General features: G+C 46.3%; 1 protein-coding gene across 2 annotated transcripts; it reads right to left on the bottom strand.

The window, feature by feature from the left end:
• Positions 1–578: 578 nt before the first annotated feature.
• Positions 579–6,373, bottom strand: LRATD1 (LRAT domain containing 1). 2 transcript variants are annotated; one of them, XM_040225024.1, is made up of 2 exons: positions 6,161–6,373; positions 579–5,177 (listed from the first exon to the last, which is right to left on the bottom strand). In XM_040225024.1, exon 2 carries the CDS (start codon positions 5,139–5,141, stop codon positions 4,242–4,244), a length of 900 nt encoding a protein of 299 aa, XP_040080958.1. In that variant the 5' UTR covers positions 5,142–5,177; positions 6,161–6,373; the 3' UTR covers positions 579–4,241. The 2 variants fall into 2 exon arrangements, with proteins under 2 accessions (XP_040080958.1, XP_040080959.1); XM_040225025.1 differs by having other exon boundaries at positions 6,091–6,373.
• Positions 6,374–18,753: the final 12,380 nt, after the last annotated feature.

Raw genomic sequence — 18,753 nt, forward strand, 5'->3', positions numbered from 1 at the left:
TTTCTTCCTGTTTTTGTAGATCTCAAGTCACTCTCCATCTTGATTTTAAATCATTTGCATATATGTGTAGGTGTATAAATCTATATCTCCAAATGAAATCACAATTTCTAGCTACATGTATAAACGTATATATGTGTGTACATATATGCAGAGGTACACATATATATAAATGTGTACATGTATACATACATATGTGAATATGTCAATATATATCTACATATATTCTCCAAATAGCTAGCAAGTCTCAACAAAAATATTGAGTCGGGTCTCAGACAACAATTTTCTAAACACAGTTCCTGATGTTTCCAGAAACCTGAAAACCTGTGTTTTTCACTTCTGGTCCCTTTATGCATGTGCCAAATCATGTCTGAAAGGCACACCTAACTACATCTCTTCATTTGTTTAAAAAAAAGAGAAAGCAAAAGGTTTCAAAAATAGACAAGTAGATAAAAGTACATTAGGGAGCTCTATTATGTGTGCACAGGAAGTATCAATTTCACTGAAATTTGACCCTGCTACATTTATTAGATACCAATGGCAATGAATTCTTAGGGGTGTTGAAAGCACACACACACTGCATAATCAATAAGGTAATATTGGAAGACGGTCAGGATAAACTGATGAGAACACCAATAGTATACTTTTCTGGAAAAAGAATCATTTTCAAACAAAAGTGTTCACCACAGAAACATGACACAAAGAGGAAGTAAATATAAAAATTTTGAAAATCTAGTAAAATCAGGTCACATTGAACTTATAGCTGCCTCTGTGTTTGATGCTCTAATCTAACACAAGTCTTTTCTAATTTTGACTGCTTCAGTTAATAAAATAGTCATGACAGGCATTCAAAATTTTTAAATATTGAGGAACTTTATATATATAGGCTAATTAATATACTTGTAATTTAAAATAGAAATGCAATACATGTATGTTTTACAAGTTTGTTTGTTTTTTTTAAACAAAGAGATATACTTTGGGAATAACAGTGTTTCAGGACTGGTTTGTTTAAAGTATGCCTAGCCTCCCTTCTCCCCATTCCAGGCTCTTTTTTTCTTAGTTACCAAATATGTAGCAAAGCACTCCTTGAAGCAAAAATATTCATTTTTTGCTTGTTTGTTTCTAGTTATTTGCTCTTCTGAATAACTTCTGAAAGTGGAGAAAGAATGGGGGTCTTCTAAACCACATCACTGACAGGACCAACGACCAGCTCAGGTACACTTAACACCGTGAATATTGCTATGAAGTTCTGTTCTCTTGAAGAAAACTAAAAGCCACTACATTCCTGACTTCTATTAAAATGTCAAGAGGCTTTTTGGCTTAATTTCTGTAATTCTGATAACATCCAGAGATATTATATTCATTTATAAAAAAATATCAAGTCTGCTGGTGCCATCTTCCAAGAGAAATGCCACCTTGGTATCATTCTCATTGTTAAGAACATTCTAAAAATAGACACATTTTCAGCATAAAATATTAGCTAATGTCTTGATAATAGCCTCTTCGTGCTGCACAACGACTGGAATTATTCTGCCACTGGTTATTATTAACATTGACCAATAGGTAATAATTATTTCAGTAGGAATGAGAAGAACATACAGACCTTTCAAGTTCCCTTTGAAACTAGTTGTTTTTCTCTTGTGAATCTGTGTAAGTATCGTCAACCCAATCCTTAATAGACCAACATTGTCAAGAGTGCTAGTTGGGCTGCCAAACCCATTTGCATTGCTAAGCTCGTGTCAGTGAGCAGCAACCTAAGCGATTCCTCTGTTTTAGTGACCCTCTTATTAAGAGCACAATCAGATTCTATGCCATCAGAGGAAATATATCAGGTGTGAGAGACCATTGTTTCTTTTGTTAAAGTCCCGCGCTCAGAGTGACAGGTGGAAGACAAAATGTCAAGAAAGAGTCCTGGTTGAACAATTGCTTAGGGTAGTATTTAATACAGCAGAGAACCAAGATACAATAGGACACAGTAAAGGATGTGGGCTGTGTAGACACAATATAGAATTTCGATTTAGGATCCACCATCTGTTATTTGAAAGGTGAATAAGGGAAATAAATGATTTTCAGTTCTGCATACATGCAAAGATAAGTTCATTATTACAAAAGTTTTGCTGTTGTATGTGCTGAAAGAAAAGCATAGGCGTTTAAACATTTTTTAAAAAATAAATCACTCAATAGGCTTAAGAAAAATACTCTAGTTCTTAGTTCATTGATCTGACCTTTTGACTCAAGATCAGGGAATGAATCCAGGCTGAAAACCAAAAAAACAAAACAAAGATGAATCATTTTACCATGAAGAAAAAAAAAAAAGCATTCCAGTCTCAGCTAAACTCGACTAGTTTTTATTGCATTATTTTTGAAATGCCAAGAAACTGGCTTTGGCCATAATATTTGCTGTCCAACTAAATCACAGCTGTCAGTATGTGATTGCTTGCAACAATTAGCTAAACACTGTTATTTGACAAATTCCCTTGAAAGGGAAATAGATGCTGGAGGTGTGTCTAACACACACTGAGTCAAGTAACAAGTTAATCAGACGGGGCTGCGCACAGGGAGAGAAGTTAGTAAGTCCTTGCCCAAGGAAGGGGTTTCAAACAACCTTACTGTTTTGAAAACCATATGTTCCTCCTGATCCTTGAAGTTCTCTCCAGTTTTCAGGAATAAACTGTGGGACTGGCTAAAGAGGAGGCAGGGAAAAGCCACCAATTCTACATTCATTTTTTCAGAAGATCAGGGGAAAGGAAGAAAACAAACAATGCAAATATGGGATGGTATATAACAAGGAGAAATTAACACCATGGAACCTGCTAGCAATTTCCACTGAAGCAGTACACCCCTTAACTGACAGAAATTCATCACAATATACACACTGATTAAAAACTCCACCATTACTCAGGCTGCCCTTAGGGTAAAATAAAAATAAAAATAAAAAATGAACCACAATATTCAAAAACAGAATTCTCATAAGGTTTGAGAAAAATAGAGTGAAAAGGCAATGTTAGCTAAGCTCTTAGCTAAATCCACTCTTAATGGCCCCCAGTATTTAAGCTATCATGGATTAAAGCCATGAAAATAAAAATTTCAATTTGAAATTTTATTAGCATGTTGCTAAAATGGTCAATAAAAAACATCAACATGATCAGCTTTGTTGACAAAGTTGGAAAACTGCTCTTTCTGCTTTTAAAACTTTATTTCCACCTCCCCACCTTCTGAGATTTCTGTTATAAACAAGCCAAAGGAAACGTACTGGCTGTGGTGCTGGAACAATGCTGGTTTCTGGAATGTTGCCATGTCTTCCCCTCCCTCTCCTCCAACCCCTTTAAAAATGTGGTTATTTTGGAAACGCAGCCCTAGGAGGGAGCCATCTAGGGTTGAGAACAGCACCCTCTTGACAAATTCAATTCGCCGACACCTGGCGAACCTTCCCCTTGTCCGGGGTGGGGGGCGGGACCGGTCCTCCTCACCAAAAGAGCTGCGCTTTCAACCTCCCTGGACCTGGAACCCATTCCTTCTGCCAGCAGGGGAGACTCACAGGCGGATGCGGGTGGGGAGTGGCGTTCGCTTCCCTGGGTGGAAAGATCGGGAGGCAAACTCTAGTTTAGCCCGGAGCCTGGGATAACAATGTCAGGAAACCCGGGGCTGGAGAGCTGGAGGAGTCCCGGGCGGCCTCGGGGTAATCCGGCATCCCGAAATGCTCTCTTGTGGAATTATTCACAAGTGCAGAAGGGACAGGCTCGATTTCTTGGAAATCCTGCCGTCTGGGGCCACATCCATACTGGAGCGAATCGGTGCCCTAACACGCTCGATGCTCACCTCCCACCGGCCTTGTGTGTGCACGTTTGGGGCGCGGTGAAGGTCCCTTTCTAGGAGTGATCGAGGGTCAGTCACTGACCAGTGACTCGCGGGGGAGCCTGGTCCCTGCTCCCCTCGGCCCATTATCCAATCCCCACTTACAACCCAAGGCGGGTAGCGCGCGCTGGGTCTCCCAACACCATCACCACCCTTAGGGGGCTCCGCCGAGCGCCCACCGCCCTTTGGGTCCCCGGGCGAGTTCCTGGGACTTCTGCCATCGCCAGAGAGGTGCGAGGCTGAGGCTGCCGCCTGGGGCGCTGGCCGCTGCCAGCTGCCCTTAACGAGGGGGCGGGGGTGGTGAATCGCCGGCCTGGAGCCCGGGGGCGGGGGAGGAGCCGGGCGCCAGGAGACCGGAGGGGCGGGCGGCTCCCCCCTCCAGACTACTGCTACTCCTTGCCATCCACGAGGTCCGCGAGCTCCTGGAGCACCCGCAGGCGGCCGCTGGCGTCTATGCGGCGCTTCTCGCGGATGAGGTCTTCCAGGCTGTGAAACCTGGCCGTGTGCACCTTGTTGTCGGCCAGGTGCACCTTGAGATAGTACTGCTGCTGCGGGGGCTGCGTGCCGGCCGGCACCTCCCCGCCCGCCTTGAACTCCCGCTTGCCGAAGCGGCACCAGGCGGCGAAGCTCTCCGAGTTCGTCCAGCAGATCTCTTCGCTCTTGAGGCCCAGGTGGCCGCAGGCGTTCTGCACCACCAGCTCAGCCACCAGGGGACGGTAGCGGTACCAGCTATTCACCACCCGGCCCACGTTGGCCGCGCCCGCCTCGTACAGGCTGTCCTGGCGGATCTCGCCTTGGCACAGGTGGATGATCTGCCCGCCGCCCACGTACACGGCCCAGTGCGGGGCGGGCGCGGGCGGCTCCGGCGCGGGCTGCAGCCACAGCAGCTCCAGCAGGTCGCCTGGCTCGCAGAGCGCCGGCAGGGCGGTGACCGCGTAGACGCTCAGGTCGGCGCCCTGCGGGCCGCCGCTCACTTTGGAAAAGATGCATTCCTGGCCCCGAAAGGCGGAGAACTGAGTTTCGTTGAGGACCAGCTGGTGCAGCAGGTGGTGGTGGTGATGGTGGTGGTGGTGGTGGTGGCGGCTGGGGCTCTCCGGGCAGGGGGCGCAGCCCGGGGGTGCCTTCACGCCGAACTTGTCGGGCTGGCCGCGTTCGTCCAAGTCCTCCTCTTCATCCGAGAAGAAGTAAGCGACCCCGACCCGCAGCTCGTCCTTTTCGATCCCTGACGGGTCTCCGGTGGGCAGCTCGCTGTAGTTGAGGTGGGTGATGCGGTCCAGTTGGTTGCCCATCAATGAGGCGGCGAGGCAAGGGCCAGGAGCGGGGATCTGCGGAAGCACAGGAGACACGCAGAGAACACGATCAGAGTCGCGCCCGGCCCTCCCCAGGACGAGCGGTGGCCCTGGGACCTGGCCGCCCGAGCGCCTGTCCTCGAGTCAACCGTCCCAGCCGAATGCCCTTTGCCAACCGGGGGCCAGGACTGGCACAGAAGCCACCGGTCCGCGGACGGCACCACACAGTCTCAGACCCTGCACAGGAACCCGGGTCCAACTCCCACAAGAGAAAAGGCAGGAGGGCTGGAGGGCGTGCGGGGTCCCGGTGGGAAGGACAGGCGGGCTGGGGCAGCGTGGGAGTCAGGACACCCGGGAAAGGACGGAGGGCTGGGCTGGGAGAAGGAAGGGACGCCTCTGTCCCAGAGCTTGGAGCAAGCTGCGCTCACATGTCAGTCCCCACCCTCCCCAGCCCACCCCTCAGTTTTACACTAGATTACACTCCCCGACAGCGCCTCGCACAATGAGAATCGCACACATCACAGGCACTCGCTTGACACCAACAAAATTTTGCACACTTGGGAGTCCAGACGCTGACAGGCTGGTACACTGGTGTGATAATGTCACATGCACACACAATGACAAACCCTCCCAACGACACACTCGGACCCCCACCTTCGCCCACAATTCCAATCCCACGCCTGCACGCTCGCCCAGGCACGTACGTCCATGCTCTCAGGCACACCTGCCCACACAGGCAGGTGCACTCTGCCCCTGAGTTCTCTTGTCCCCCCCCCCCCCCCCCCGCCAGCCGAGTCAATCTGGCTGCGCCAGGGCGAGGCTGCTCAGTCTAAAATAACCTAACAAAGAGGCGAGGGGAGGATGGGGAAGCCGGTGCGGGGTGCATGTGTGCGGCTGTGGGTTGTGTGACGAGGTCCACTTGCAGCCAAAAGACCCCTCTCCCTCCTACCCGGCACAGGGTCCAAATAATCTGACGAAAAAAACAGGTTTCCAAGGCAAAGCAAACCGTCTCTTCGTACCCGTGATTTCCCTGCTCCCGAAACCCCAAACTCCTTTAAAGTCTCCTGGTCCCCATGGGTGCCGCGGAGGTGGTGGTGACGAGCTGGTCCTGGGCGGTGAGCGAGGCTGCGGCTCAGTTCTGCCCCGCGTGGATCGGTTCGGTGCGGTCCCCGGCGCGGTGCCCGTGCGCCTGCGGGTCGGCGGTGGCAGGGACGCCGGCTCCACCTGGGCAGTCCAGACTCTGTTCTGCTTTCGTGCAGCCCGGCGGACGACTCTTAAGTAGCCTAAGCAGCTGGTTCCAGGGCCCGCCCCGGGACGCGGTCATTGGCTGGGGCGAGTGCCCAGGGCCCGTCAATCTCCTCCGGAGGGGGCGGGGTGCAGGGGCGGGTCTCCGGTGCGCGCCCCGCCCCGCCCCCGCGCGCCGGAGCGCGCGCCGCCCTCGGGAGCGAGATGTGAGCGCCTGCCGGGAGCGCGCGAGGGGCGGCCCACTTGCCTCCGCGCCAGCAGCTGCTGCTACGGATCGTAACCGAGCGCACCATCCTCCCGGAATGGTACTCTGCCCGGAAGAACAGATCCCAGCAGTGAAGCTGAATCTGGGGGTGAAAAATCCCCACTGCACCCGGAGCACTTGGCGCCGCCCCAGGGCGAGGAACGCCATTGTCAGAGACGGGCACCTGGGGCCCTGCTGGGGACCCCTGACCCTGGGTTCCTGAAGCCTCCTGGACTAGTCTTTGGCGCACAGGCACAGACGTTTTTCCTGCTGGGCGCCGATGCCTTTGAAATTGCGCCTGCGAGGGTTGGCTCCTCTCCTTTGACCCGCTTGAAACTGCTGACCTAGCACTGGCGCCTGATTTAAATAGAGCGCGATGTCAAATGCGAATGAAAAGTCTGACCCCGACGAGCCTCCTCCTGACTGGGCCTGAGTTTGGCCTCCAATGGTCTGTCTATGAAAGGGGCGCATCAGGAATGCCTACAGTGGGACCCAATCTTTTTTTTTTTTTTTAAAGCAGCCCCTGCTGCTGCTACTGCTGCTAAGTTGCTTCTGTCGTGTCCGACTCTGTGCGACCCCATAGATGGCAGCCCACCAGGCTCCCCCGTCCCTGGGATTCTCCAGGCAAGAACACTGGAGTGGATTGCCATTTCCTTCTCCAATGCATGAAAATGAAAAGTGAAAGGGAAGTCGCTCAGTCATGTCCGACTCTTCGCGACCCCATGGACTGCAGCCCACCAGGCTCCTCCATCCATGGGATTCTCCAGGCAAGAGTACTGGAGTGGGGTGCAATCGCCTTCTCCTTTACAGCCCCTAGAAGTGCCATTGCTAAGGGATTTTTCGTGGGAGAAGGATATCTAGCTGTAATTAATGATTGCATTTCTGGATGGAAGGTTAATGAATGTGCTCTGGATATTGGATGCTAAAGGATTACTTTCATACCTGTGAAATTTTAGAACAACAGTTTGAAAAGCGTATGATGTTAAGACTTGAAGCGTTGTTAGACGTCTAGTTCTACTTTCAAGGCTAGTCTCTTGCAGCTTCTCGGTGGATCCCAACCTCTTTCCACAGGGAGAATTGGGTGCTTCCTCTTTGTGCCTCCTTGGCAGCTGGTACAAACTCTTAGAGCGGTTACCCCTGTTTCATTACAAACCTCTGTTGACTTTCTTCCTGTTTACAAAGTGAATAACTTGAGGACTGACTTGTGTTTCATGCTACTTTGTATTGTGGGCCTTTTTTACAGTACCAATATAGAATGGTTTTCATCAGCAGTAAGGAAAATGAAAACAGTCAACAAGTATTGACCACTTACAAGTTACTAGGCGCTATGTTTTGAGGTTTAAGTAAATGACTTAATCTTCCTGCCTCTAAAGTGAAAAGTGAGTGAAAGTGAAGTCGCTCAGTCATGTCCGACTCTTTGCGTCTACCAGGCTCCTCTGTCCATGGGATTTTCCAGGCAAGAGTACTGGAGTGAATTGCCATTTCCTTCTCTAGGGGATCTTCCCGACTCAGGGATCAAATCCAGGTCTCCCGCATTGTAGACAGATGCTTAACCGTCTGAGCCACCAGGGAAGTCCTGCCTCTAAGGATTCACTAATATTCCCATGGCAACGAATGAGAAACTGAGGCCCAAATACCCACATCAACAATCTATCCAGGGCCTATAGGTTTTCAGGACCGGTCTTCAACCTTGTTCTACTGTTTATTGAATGAATAAAATCTTGTTGCATAAGGTAAGCAAACTGGTATTCCAGAGAAGTTAGCTAATTGGCCCCAGGTTACATGAGGACTAATACATATTACAAATATTTTTTTGGTAGATTATTCTGCTTAAATATTTTTCAGATTGCAGAGTCTTCTGCTCATGTGTGATTTCTGAAAATTTGTGTATACCCCACAGCCTCCAAATACGATGATGTATCAAATTAGATGCTTAATAAGTATTGCTGAAAAAATGGTTTTCAAATGACCATCTGTATACATTTGATGTGTATGAATCTTTTGGAAAACTTGGCCATTGCCCATGTAGTAGTTATGAGAATACCAGCTACCATCCTTGGAGCTGACCACAGCTTGTGATGACATTTTTTAGACTTGCTATAAATAATAAACAACTGATTTGGGCCCTGTAGTCAAGAGAATTGAACAAGTAGCTTCAGAGATCAAAAATGAGTTATTGGCCTGGTTATAAACTGGACTTCAGGGATCTCTGGGAGAAGTATCTGAAGAGTTCATTACTGGTGTCTGAGAGGAAATCATTGGAAGTAGCTCAGAGCTTGACACTAAATAACTTTTTTTATCCTCTGTCCATCCCAAGATAAAGTCCTGTGCACAAACATTTACAACATATTTGTATGGGATGCTGTGTTCTGTCCTCCTGTCCTATTCTTCACCATTTCAGAGTACATTGGAAGCAGACTGCTCTTCTTTGCTTAATTTTCCATCATTCAAAAGGATAATTAACAAAACGTTGTTAGGGCTCTAAAAGATGGAAGTACCGCTAGATGGCCGGGGTCCAAGATCTCCAGTGACTGTCTTCATTGGGTTGTGATCTGAAGGAGAAACCAATCTTCATGGATTAAGCCACCAGAAAACATTGTGGCTATTTGTGACAGCAGGTAGCCTGCCCTGATCTGTGGTCTCTCCTTTATTTTAGAACACCAAATATCCCATCCCCCACCCCTTCTCTCTTAGTGTCTGTTCTCACTGTTGAGGTGGGCTTTCCAATGATGGAATTCCTGAAGGATCACAGCATCTTCACCTACCCAGAATTCAAAGAAATCCATAATGGATGTATCTGTCTCCTCTAGGTACTACCCCATGTCTCCCTCCTACTTTTTTCTCTAAATTTTCATTCACCTCCTTGTGAGTAACTTATGCATCTTTCTAAATATCTTCCCTGCCTTCTACTTTTTTTTTTGGACCACAAAAATGGCAACTAAGACTAAAGGGATTCCTAGTAACCTGCTCCCCCTTAATCTCTTTTCATGCACTGACATTCTGACTTTCCATTTCTTCTTAAGAGAACTCTTCCAACTTTGCTTTGCACATTTTCTGAGTTTCTTCTTACCACTGGATGTTCTTATTAAGGTATCTTTGAAAGAAAGTGTTCATTGCTCAGTCGTGTCTGACTCTTTGTGAGTCTGTGCACTGTAGCCTGTCAGGCTCCTCTGTTCATGGGATTCTCCAGGCAAGAATTCTGGAGTGGGTTGCCATTCCCTTCCTCAGGGGATCTTCCTGACCCAGGGATCGAACCCAGGTCTCCTGCATTGCCGGCAGATCCTTTGCTATATGAGCTACCAGGAAGAGCTTAAAGTATCTTTCATGGCTTCTTATCATTTTACCAGTAAAGAATCAATGAATATCCCCTGGGTAAAACCTTTAGCACTTGCGGGTTTAGTATTTTGCTGGACATGGATTATACAAAGATGTCTCAACCCAGTATGAATCTCTCCACTGTGTTCTCTATAGATTTTAGGAGAGTGCATGCCTTTTGCATGGGTCCACTTCTACGTGGTAGTGATGGTGGAGCTCTGGGTAGCCCTGGGTCACTATTATCACTGCTGCCTCCTGTCTAGAATGTCTTTCCCCGGCTTCCTCAGCTAGCTTCAACTCAAAATTTATAATCTTTTCAAGCCTCTCCCACATGTCTGTCCCCTCACCATTCTAAAGGAGACTGTCTTTTATGCTCCCATGGTACCTTATACCTATTGGTCATGAGATGTGTCACATGTGTTGAAGTGCTTATGAAATCAAATTTATATCATTGGTTGATTGTCTTCTCTTTGTTCCTTAAGGAGACTAAGAATTATTTGGGCAAGAGCCCCCAAACTAGATCACATCTGTAGTCCCTTTGCTTAGCATGAAGTTCAGTGCATAGTGGATACTATCTGACTCACTGCCTGCATGAACCATGATCACTGTTTCACTTTCTGAGCTGACACTGTTTCAGTTTTCAACAACCTGAGTACTCTGACACCTGGAATATGTTCTCAATCAGATGATGTGCAAGACGGTTTGCTCTGTGATGTGTAGTGCTGGGTTTCCAAATGGTCCTCTGGCATCATCCAGGACTTTGATGCAAATACAGATTCCCAGGCTCTGACCCAGATGTAGTGAAACTTAATCTTAGGATGGGCTCTAAGGATCTGTGCTTTTAAATAGTTTTCCTTCACATTCTAGATGTGGCAGAGTGGTTACTGGCCAAGCTCTACTCAAATGTAAGAAATTATTCTTATTCTCCTGAGACTGCCCTTGAAGGTAGGCACTTAACAAATACTTGGAATTAGGTTCTCTCGACATCCTGTGGTCCATCTTTAATAGAAGCGAGCTTCATTTTAGACTGACCATATGATACTAGTAAATGTGTATGTTTTCATTCAAAAGTGAGTGAAATCAATTGGTTTTTTAAAAGTTATATTGTAGTCCCGGGATAGAGCTGTGGATTTCTCTTCCTTTTCTGTTGATTCGAGCCTTGTGCTCCAGTCCGCTGTGCTAAGAGGCTGTGGTTAGAGCAGAAACATGAGTGACAAGGGAACTCTGCTCCCAGGTACATTCCTTGTTTAACTGCTGATTGATTGATGATGAAAATCCTGGCTTTGCCTTTCATATTGCTTCTGAATTTCCCTCCACTGCTCCATTTCTGATCTCATTTTTCTCAAAGATAGATTCATTCTCCTGGCTCTGGATGCCACTCTCTTGTACCTCACTCTTTCAATCACCTCTTCTCTTCACCTTTGTTTATGATCTTAGTTATCCTACTAGCTCCTTCCCACTTGCATGGAAACACTTTTAAGTCTCTCCCATCTTAAAAACACCCCATAACTATATATCTCCGTTGATATGTCCTCCTCTCTTGAAAGAATTGTTGGTACACATTTACCCTACCCCACCACAGGACACAGGATGAGATGGCGGGATGGCATCACTGACTCGATGGACATGAATCTGAGTGAACTCTGGGAGTTGGTGATGGACAGGGAGGCCTGGCGTGCTGCAATTCATGGGGTCACAGAGAGTCGGACATGACTGAGCGACTGAACTCAACTCAACTCAACCACAGGCTCTCTTCTGTACCAAACTGCCAATATACAGCTCTCACCAGAAACAACCAGTGATCCATTACCTGATGAATTCTTTTGGGTTCTTAGTTTATTTGGCTTCCCGGAAGCAGGTGACACAGCTGACAACTTCCTTCTTCTTGACATAAGTTCTTCTTTCGCTTTTCACTGTGTACACTCTCCTGGTTTCCCTTCAGCTTCTCTGGCTGTTCCTCTTACTGTGTTTTGTGGGCTCATTTCCTTCAACTTGTCTTTTCACTGTTGCTTTTCTTGAGAGTTCTTTTCCCAGTGTGTTCTCATCACTGGATCTTGTCCGCTGCCATTGACTTTCATCATCTTTCCATGTCATGACTCCCTAGTGGAAATCTCCAGGTCCCATCTCTCTCCTGAACTGTCTCAAAGACATGACCTGAGGGTGTCCCTCAGAGACCTAAAGGGCAGGATGTCCCAGGCTGAGCCCTGAGACATGCTTGCCCTTGGGTTTCTCCTTTCATGGATGGGCACTGTTGCCCTCCTAGTGTTTTGAGCTGATGCCTGGGCATCATCGACCACTTTCCCTCATCCTCAGGTGACATTAGGACCTTGCCACCTCCTTCTATTTCTCCTGTGTGACTCTTTTTCTTTTCTTTCCTCTTTAGTCCATTTCGGGCTGCCACCTCCTTGGTCCCAGTCACTAGGAACTCCCATCTAAATCACTGCCACATACAGAGCTGTTTTCTCTGACCCCAGGATTGCTCCACAGTCATCTCTTACATTGTAACCAGAGTGATTTCTTTTTTTTTTATTTTCATTTTATATTGAAGTATAGTTGGTAAACAATGTTGTATTAGTTTCAGGTATACAGCAATGTGACTCACTTATAAATATACATCTGTCTATTCTTTTTCAAATTCTTTTCCCATTTAGCTTATTACAGAATATTGAGTAGAGTTTGTTGTGCTATACAGAAGGTCAGAGTGATTTCTAAAATTTGGTGGTGGGGTGGGGTGCCTCCCCTGCCTGACTCTCCTTCCCATCCTCAGTAATTCCATCAACCTTAAGAAAACATCCCAAGTCCATGTGGCAGCTCCAAGATCCTGCCCTTGCTTGCTTCTCCACCTCCTCTTCTGCTAGTCACCTTCTTGCATCTTGCAGGGCTTTCCTGGTGACTCAGATGGTAAAGAATCTGCCTGCAGTGCAGGAGACAGGTTAGATCCTTGGGCTAGGAAGATCCTCTAGAGAAGGGAATAACTACTCAGTCGAGTATTCTGGAGAATTCCACGGTCAGGGGAGCCTGTCGAGCTGCAGTCCATGGGGTTGCAAAGAGTCGGACAAACTGAGTAGCTAGCAGTTTCTTTTTCTCTTGTATCTTGCTTCAGCCTTCCCAGTCCAACTCATTTGTTTGTTTTTGCCTTATCCTCTGCTTCATTGCTCTTTCTTGTGTTACTGCTTCTGATCCCTCTGCTTCCCTCTGATTCTTTCCTCCAATCGCCCCATGGCAAGAAAGTTTTTTAGGTTCTACTTCCTCCTGGTGGCCCTCTCTGACTTACCACATCTGTCTTAGATTCCATTCACAGTGCACTCTGATCCTTTCCAATTATATTGACACTGCCTGTTTATTTATTTATATGCATGAGCTCTTTAAGACGAATGACTGTATCTATACTGTTGCCACCAGTATCCCCAGCCCTGAGTGCTTTCGGAGCTTCAGAGTGGAGGTTTAATGCATAGGTATGAATAGAATTGAATGGATAGTGATAGCTTATGGGAATCAGAGGAATTTTCTCTCCCTCTCTCCCTCCCCTTCCCCCTCCCCCTTATCCTCACTCCCCTCTCTTCCCTCTACCCATCCTTCCCATTCCATTTAAATTCCCTTACAACCTATACCACAGGGATGGGCAGCTCTGGTAAACTTGTGATAGTGAAGTGAAGTGGAAGTTGCTCAGCTGTATCTGAATCTTTGCGACCCCATGGACTATACAGTCCATGGAATTCTCTAGGCCAGAAGACTGGAATGGGTAACCTTTCCCTTCTCCAGGGGATCTTCCCAACCCAGGGGGCGAACCCAGGTCTCCCGCATTGCAGGTGGATTCTTTGCCAGTGAGCCACAGGGGAAGCCCAAACTTGTGATAAATGCATTGGTAAATGATAGAGACACTTCAGAATTCAGTGAAAGGGGAAAGTGTTTATTTTAGAACAGTCATGAGGCTGATTCATTTTGCTGTACAGTAGAAACTAACACAACATTGTAAAGTAACTGTACTCCAATAAAAACTAATTAAAAAAAAGAGTGAAGTAGACACTTAGATTTACTTTTCCCCTGTTCTTTAGGGCTTTTCCTTTGGGTGTCATGGTGCACTGTTTTAACTGCCAATGCTGATTCATTTTCTTTTCCTTGCTCAGTAATTATATTGACTGTAATGAGCTATTATTTATTTATTTAATGAGATATTTATTTGTTTTCCAGTTGTCAAAAGTTTGGATCTGATTACAGACATAGCACATAGTTCGTAAAGTGTGGTTTCTATTTAAAAACGTATACTTAACATACCACTGCTGCTAACACATATTCAGCATATTTCTAAACTCCAAGGGCAGCGAGCTTCTTGTGTGTGTGTTCTTCTGTTCCCACTCCATCATCCCTCTGGCTCTGCTGCTGCTGCTGCTAAGTCGCTTCAGTCATGTCCGACTCTGTGCGACCCCATAGACGGCAGACCATCAGGCTCCTCCGTCCCTGGCATTTTCCAGGCAAGAACACTGGAGTGGGTTGCCATTTCCTTCTCCAATGCATGAAAGTAAAAAGTGAAAGTGAAGTTGCTCAGTTGTGTCCGACTCTTAGTGACCCCATGGACTGCAGCCCACCAGGCTCCTCCGTCCATGGGATTTTCCAGACAAGAGTACTGGCATGGGGTGCCATTGCCTTCTCCCCCTCTGGCTCTAATGTTGCCCTAATTACTCTCTGTGTCTTTGCTTTTGATCCTAAGATCTGAGCTTGTCCTCTTATTGTAGGGCAGTTTTCATAGATGAGTTCTCTTTTAGAATAGCTGGATTCAGACCCTGGCTCCATTAGTATTAGTTGTTAGGCCTTGGCTGATATGCTTAATCCCTATGTACCTCAGTCTATTCATCTTTAAAATCATTGAATCAGTGATGCCATCCAATCATCTCATCCTCTGTCGTCCCCTTCTCCTCTTGCCTTCAACCTTTCCCAGCATCAGGGTCTTTTCCAATGAGTCAGCCCTTTGCATCAGGTGGCTGAAGTATTGGAGTTTCAGTATCAGGTACCTGCCTCCTGAGAAACCTGTATGCAGGACAAGGAGCAACAGTTAGAATTGGACATGGAACAAAAGACTGGTTCAAAATTGGGAAAGCAGTACGTCAAGGCTGTATGTTGTCCCTCTGCTTATTTAATTTATATGCAGAGTACATCATGCGAAATGCAGGGCTGGATGAAGCAGAAGCTGGAATCAAGATTGTTGGGAGAAGTATCAACAACCTCAAGATATACAGATGATACCACTTTAATGGTAGAAAGTCAAGAGGAACTAAAGAGCCTCTTGATGAATGTTAGAGAGGAGAATGAAAAAGCTGGCTTAAAATTCAACAGTCAAAAACAAAGAGCATGGCATCCAATCATATCACCTGATGGCAAATAGATCGGGAAAATGTGGAAACAGTGTCAGATTTCATTTTCTTGGGCTCTGAAATCAATGCGGACAGTGACTGCAGCCACAAAATTAAAAGAAGCTTGCTCCTTGGTAGAATAGCTATGACAAACCTAGACAGTATATTAAAAAGCAGAGATATCACTTTGCTGCCATAGGTCCAAATAATCAGAGCTATGGTTTTTCCAGTAGTCATGTACGGATGTGAGAGTTGTACCATAAAGAAGGCTGAGTACTGAAGAACTGATGCTTTTGAACTGTGGTGTTGGAGAAGACTCCTGAGAGTCTCTTGGACAGCAAGGAAATCAAACCAGTCAATCCTAAAGGAAATCAGTCCTCAATATTCATTGGAAGGGCTGACGCTGAAGCTGAAGTTCCAGTAAACTCAGGGAGACAGTGAAGGACAGAGAAGCCTGGCATGCTGCAGTCCATGGAGTCACAAAGAGTTGGATATGACTTAGCGACTAAACAACAATCCTCTTATAATTATTATTACACTAGTGCTCATAGTGTTAAGCCTGAGTATTAAACCCAGATTATACCTTCGTTGGGCTTCCCTTGTGGCTCAGATGGTAAAGAATCTGCCTACCATGCAAGAGATCCAGGTTAAACCCCTGGGTCAGCAAGATCTCCTGGAGAAGGGTATGGCAACCCACTCCAGTATTCTTGCCTGGACGTGCTTCCTGTTCTGAGAGGCTGACAGGCTACAGTCCTGACAAGCTACAATCCATAGGGTCACAAAGAGTCAGACATGTCTGAGTAACTAACACTTTTTCACTTTCACATACCTTAGATACTGTCCATAACATTAACTTCACATTTGATTGAAAAAGGATGTATTGAGCATGTACTACTCTGAACCAGGCATAAGGCTTGGGCTTGAGGATTCAAAAGTAAAGCAGACACATTCCCTCTTCTCAGTGAAGCTCCTGTATATGGAGAGTTGGTTGGATATGATCCAATACAAATAAATGGAAGTAATAAAGTATTTTAAAAGCATGTAAAAGCACAGAGGGAATTATTAACTAAGAGATTGGGAGGAGGCAATCTTACAGAAAGGCTTTGTAGGAGGAATATGATTTTTTTTTTCCAAGCAGGAAAGAGTGGAGGTCTTTCTGAGAAAAGGAGCAGCGTGTGTAAATGCTTGAGAGTTGTGAAAATATGTGATATTTCCAGAAAGCCTCCAAGTAGTTTGTTAGAATGTGAACTAGATGTGGCTGTGTTAGGAAGGGACCCTTATGCTATACCATTTTAGAAATGGTTTTTTGGGAGGTCATTCTGGCCCATAGTGTCAGATCTATACTGAAGAAGAGAGAAGCTAGAGTTGGGGAGAGGATGGATGGGGATGTGGCAAGAGAGAGCTCCAGCTGCTAGAACAAACACCATAGGTTGGCTTCAGCCACCTGCATGCGTGTCTCATGGTTCCGGAAGCTGAAATTTCAAGATCAGGGATGATCAGAAATGCCAGGTACTGGTGAGAACCTCTTTCTGGCTTGTGGACATCTGTCTTCTTGCCATGTGGTCACATGTTGGAGGGAGTTGCAGAGAGTGAAAAGAGTGAGAGAGGAAGAGAGAAGTTTCCTATCTCTCTTTCTTAAAGGCACTAATGCTACCATGAAAGCTTTACCTCCCCTAGGCTCCAACTCCAGATACCATCACAATGGGGATTTGAGCTTCCACATATGAATTTTGGGGAGACACAGATATTCAGTCCATGGCACCAGGAGGGCCTGAGATAAGGTAGAGGATGGGATGGTTGGATAGCATCACAGGTGGAATGGACATGCACTTGAGCAAACTCTGGGAGATACCGAGGGACAGAAAAGCCTGGAATCCTGAAGTTCACAGGGTCACAAAGAGTTGGACATGACTTGGCGACTAAACAAAAACCACAAAGTGGGGGCTTTGAGATATCCGTAGGAAGCAGACTTCATAGGGATTAGTGGCCATTTGGATAACTGGGATATGAGATGAACTGGAAGACTTCCAGTTTCTGGATTGGACTTCTGGGTTACACCTGGGTTACCTGGAGAGTCTGGCTTCACAGACCACAAGGCTGCTCAATGAAAAAAGATTTCTACTGCTTTACCAATAACTCCTAACTCTCTAAAATATGACCCTCCCCTGGCTGTTTCCAAATACCTGTTTTCCATTATTCACTTCCTGTTGTTCAAGAGGGCTTGTTTGCTTTGTTATTGTTCAATTGCTCAGTGGTGTCTGCCCTTGAATTCTTGATCACAGTGTTCCTTCCCTTGGCATGTACTCTGTATTCTCCCTTAATGCATTCTTGAGGGTGACTCTAATCTCACCTCTCTAGGAGAATTTTCTCCAGCCACTCAGAAGGACACTGCTGTCTGTTCCATCTGCTTTTCCCATCCATCTCATTGGTTTCCTGTGGTAGATACAATGCTGTGTTCTCACTGCCATCTCACCTCCTGGATATGCAGGGACATCTTTTATCTCCGGCTTCCTTGTACTTAAAATTCCACCCTTTGGGCCCAAGTCCTCGCTGGTGGAAATGTAAGTAGATGTGCTGTGTGCCCTGTAGTCTGAGGCAGCTAAGAGAACTAAGAGTGCTGGGAGCTCTCTGGATTTTGCCTGTCCTGTCTGAGTAGTTTGAAGGCGGGCCTCTAAAGTGGTAATGTGAAAATGGAAGTAACCAGGGATGAGAGTTGTCAAGGGGAGAGGATTGGCTTAAATTGTTGTTTAGTTGCAGAGTCATGTCCTACTCTTTGCAGCTTCATGGACTGTAGCCTGCCAGGTTTCTCTGTCCATGGGATTTCCCAGGCAAGAATACTGGAGTGGGTTGCTATTTCCTTCTCCAGAGTATCTTCCCAACCCAGGGATTGAACCCATGTCTCCTTCATTGGCAGGGAGATTCTTTACCTCTCAGCCACCAGGGAAGCCCTAGCTATAACATTACACTTCATATAAATGACAAAAAACAGCACAATAGCTTTCTTGTGCTAAACTAATAAGATCTGGGCAGTAATTTGTTAACACAGCGAATCATGGTATCTGACTAATAGGACCACTAATACCTGATGTTCTCTTATGGTATAAAAATAAAATCAGGGGTCCCTTTTTATCTCACACTGTGCTTTTCTTCTTTTTTTGGTAAGTATCTTTTGAGTGAAATTGAACATTGATGACAAGGAAAAAAGGCTTTCTCAGATGAGAGATAAGGTAATAACTAAATGCTAACAGCCCCATCCCACTCTTGTTTTCCCCACTTTTTTTTTTTTTTTTTAAACACATACCTCCTTCCAGTGAGTACCTTATCTTTTATATCTGAATCTGTTTCTTCCCTTGGGCTTCCCTTGTGGCTCAGCTGGTAAAGAATCTGCTTGCAATGCAGGAACTTGGGTTTGATCCTTGGGTTGGGAAGATCCCCTGGAGAAGGGAAAGGCTACCTACTC

This window comes from Oryx dammah, unplaced genomic scaffold (genome assembly GCF_014754425.2).
Source record: "Oryx dammah isolate SB20612 unplaced genomic scaffold, SCBI_Odam_1.1 HiC_scaffold_25, whole genome shotgun sequence".
In the NCBI taxonomy this organism is placed as follows: domain Eukaryota; kingdom Metazoa; phylum Chordata; class Mammalia; order Artiodactyla; family Bovidae; genus Oryx; species Oryx dammah.

Bases quoted from the DNA above. Each gene is read 5' to 3' on its own strand.
- LRATD1 (XM_040225024.1), bottom strand. From the start codon at position 5,141: ATGGGCAACCAACTGGACCGCATCACCCACCTCAACTACAGCGAGCTG.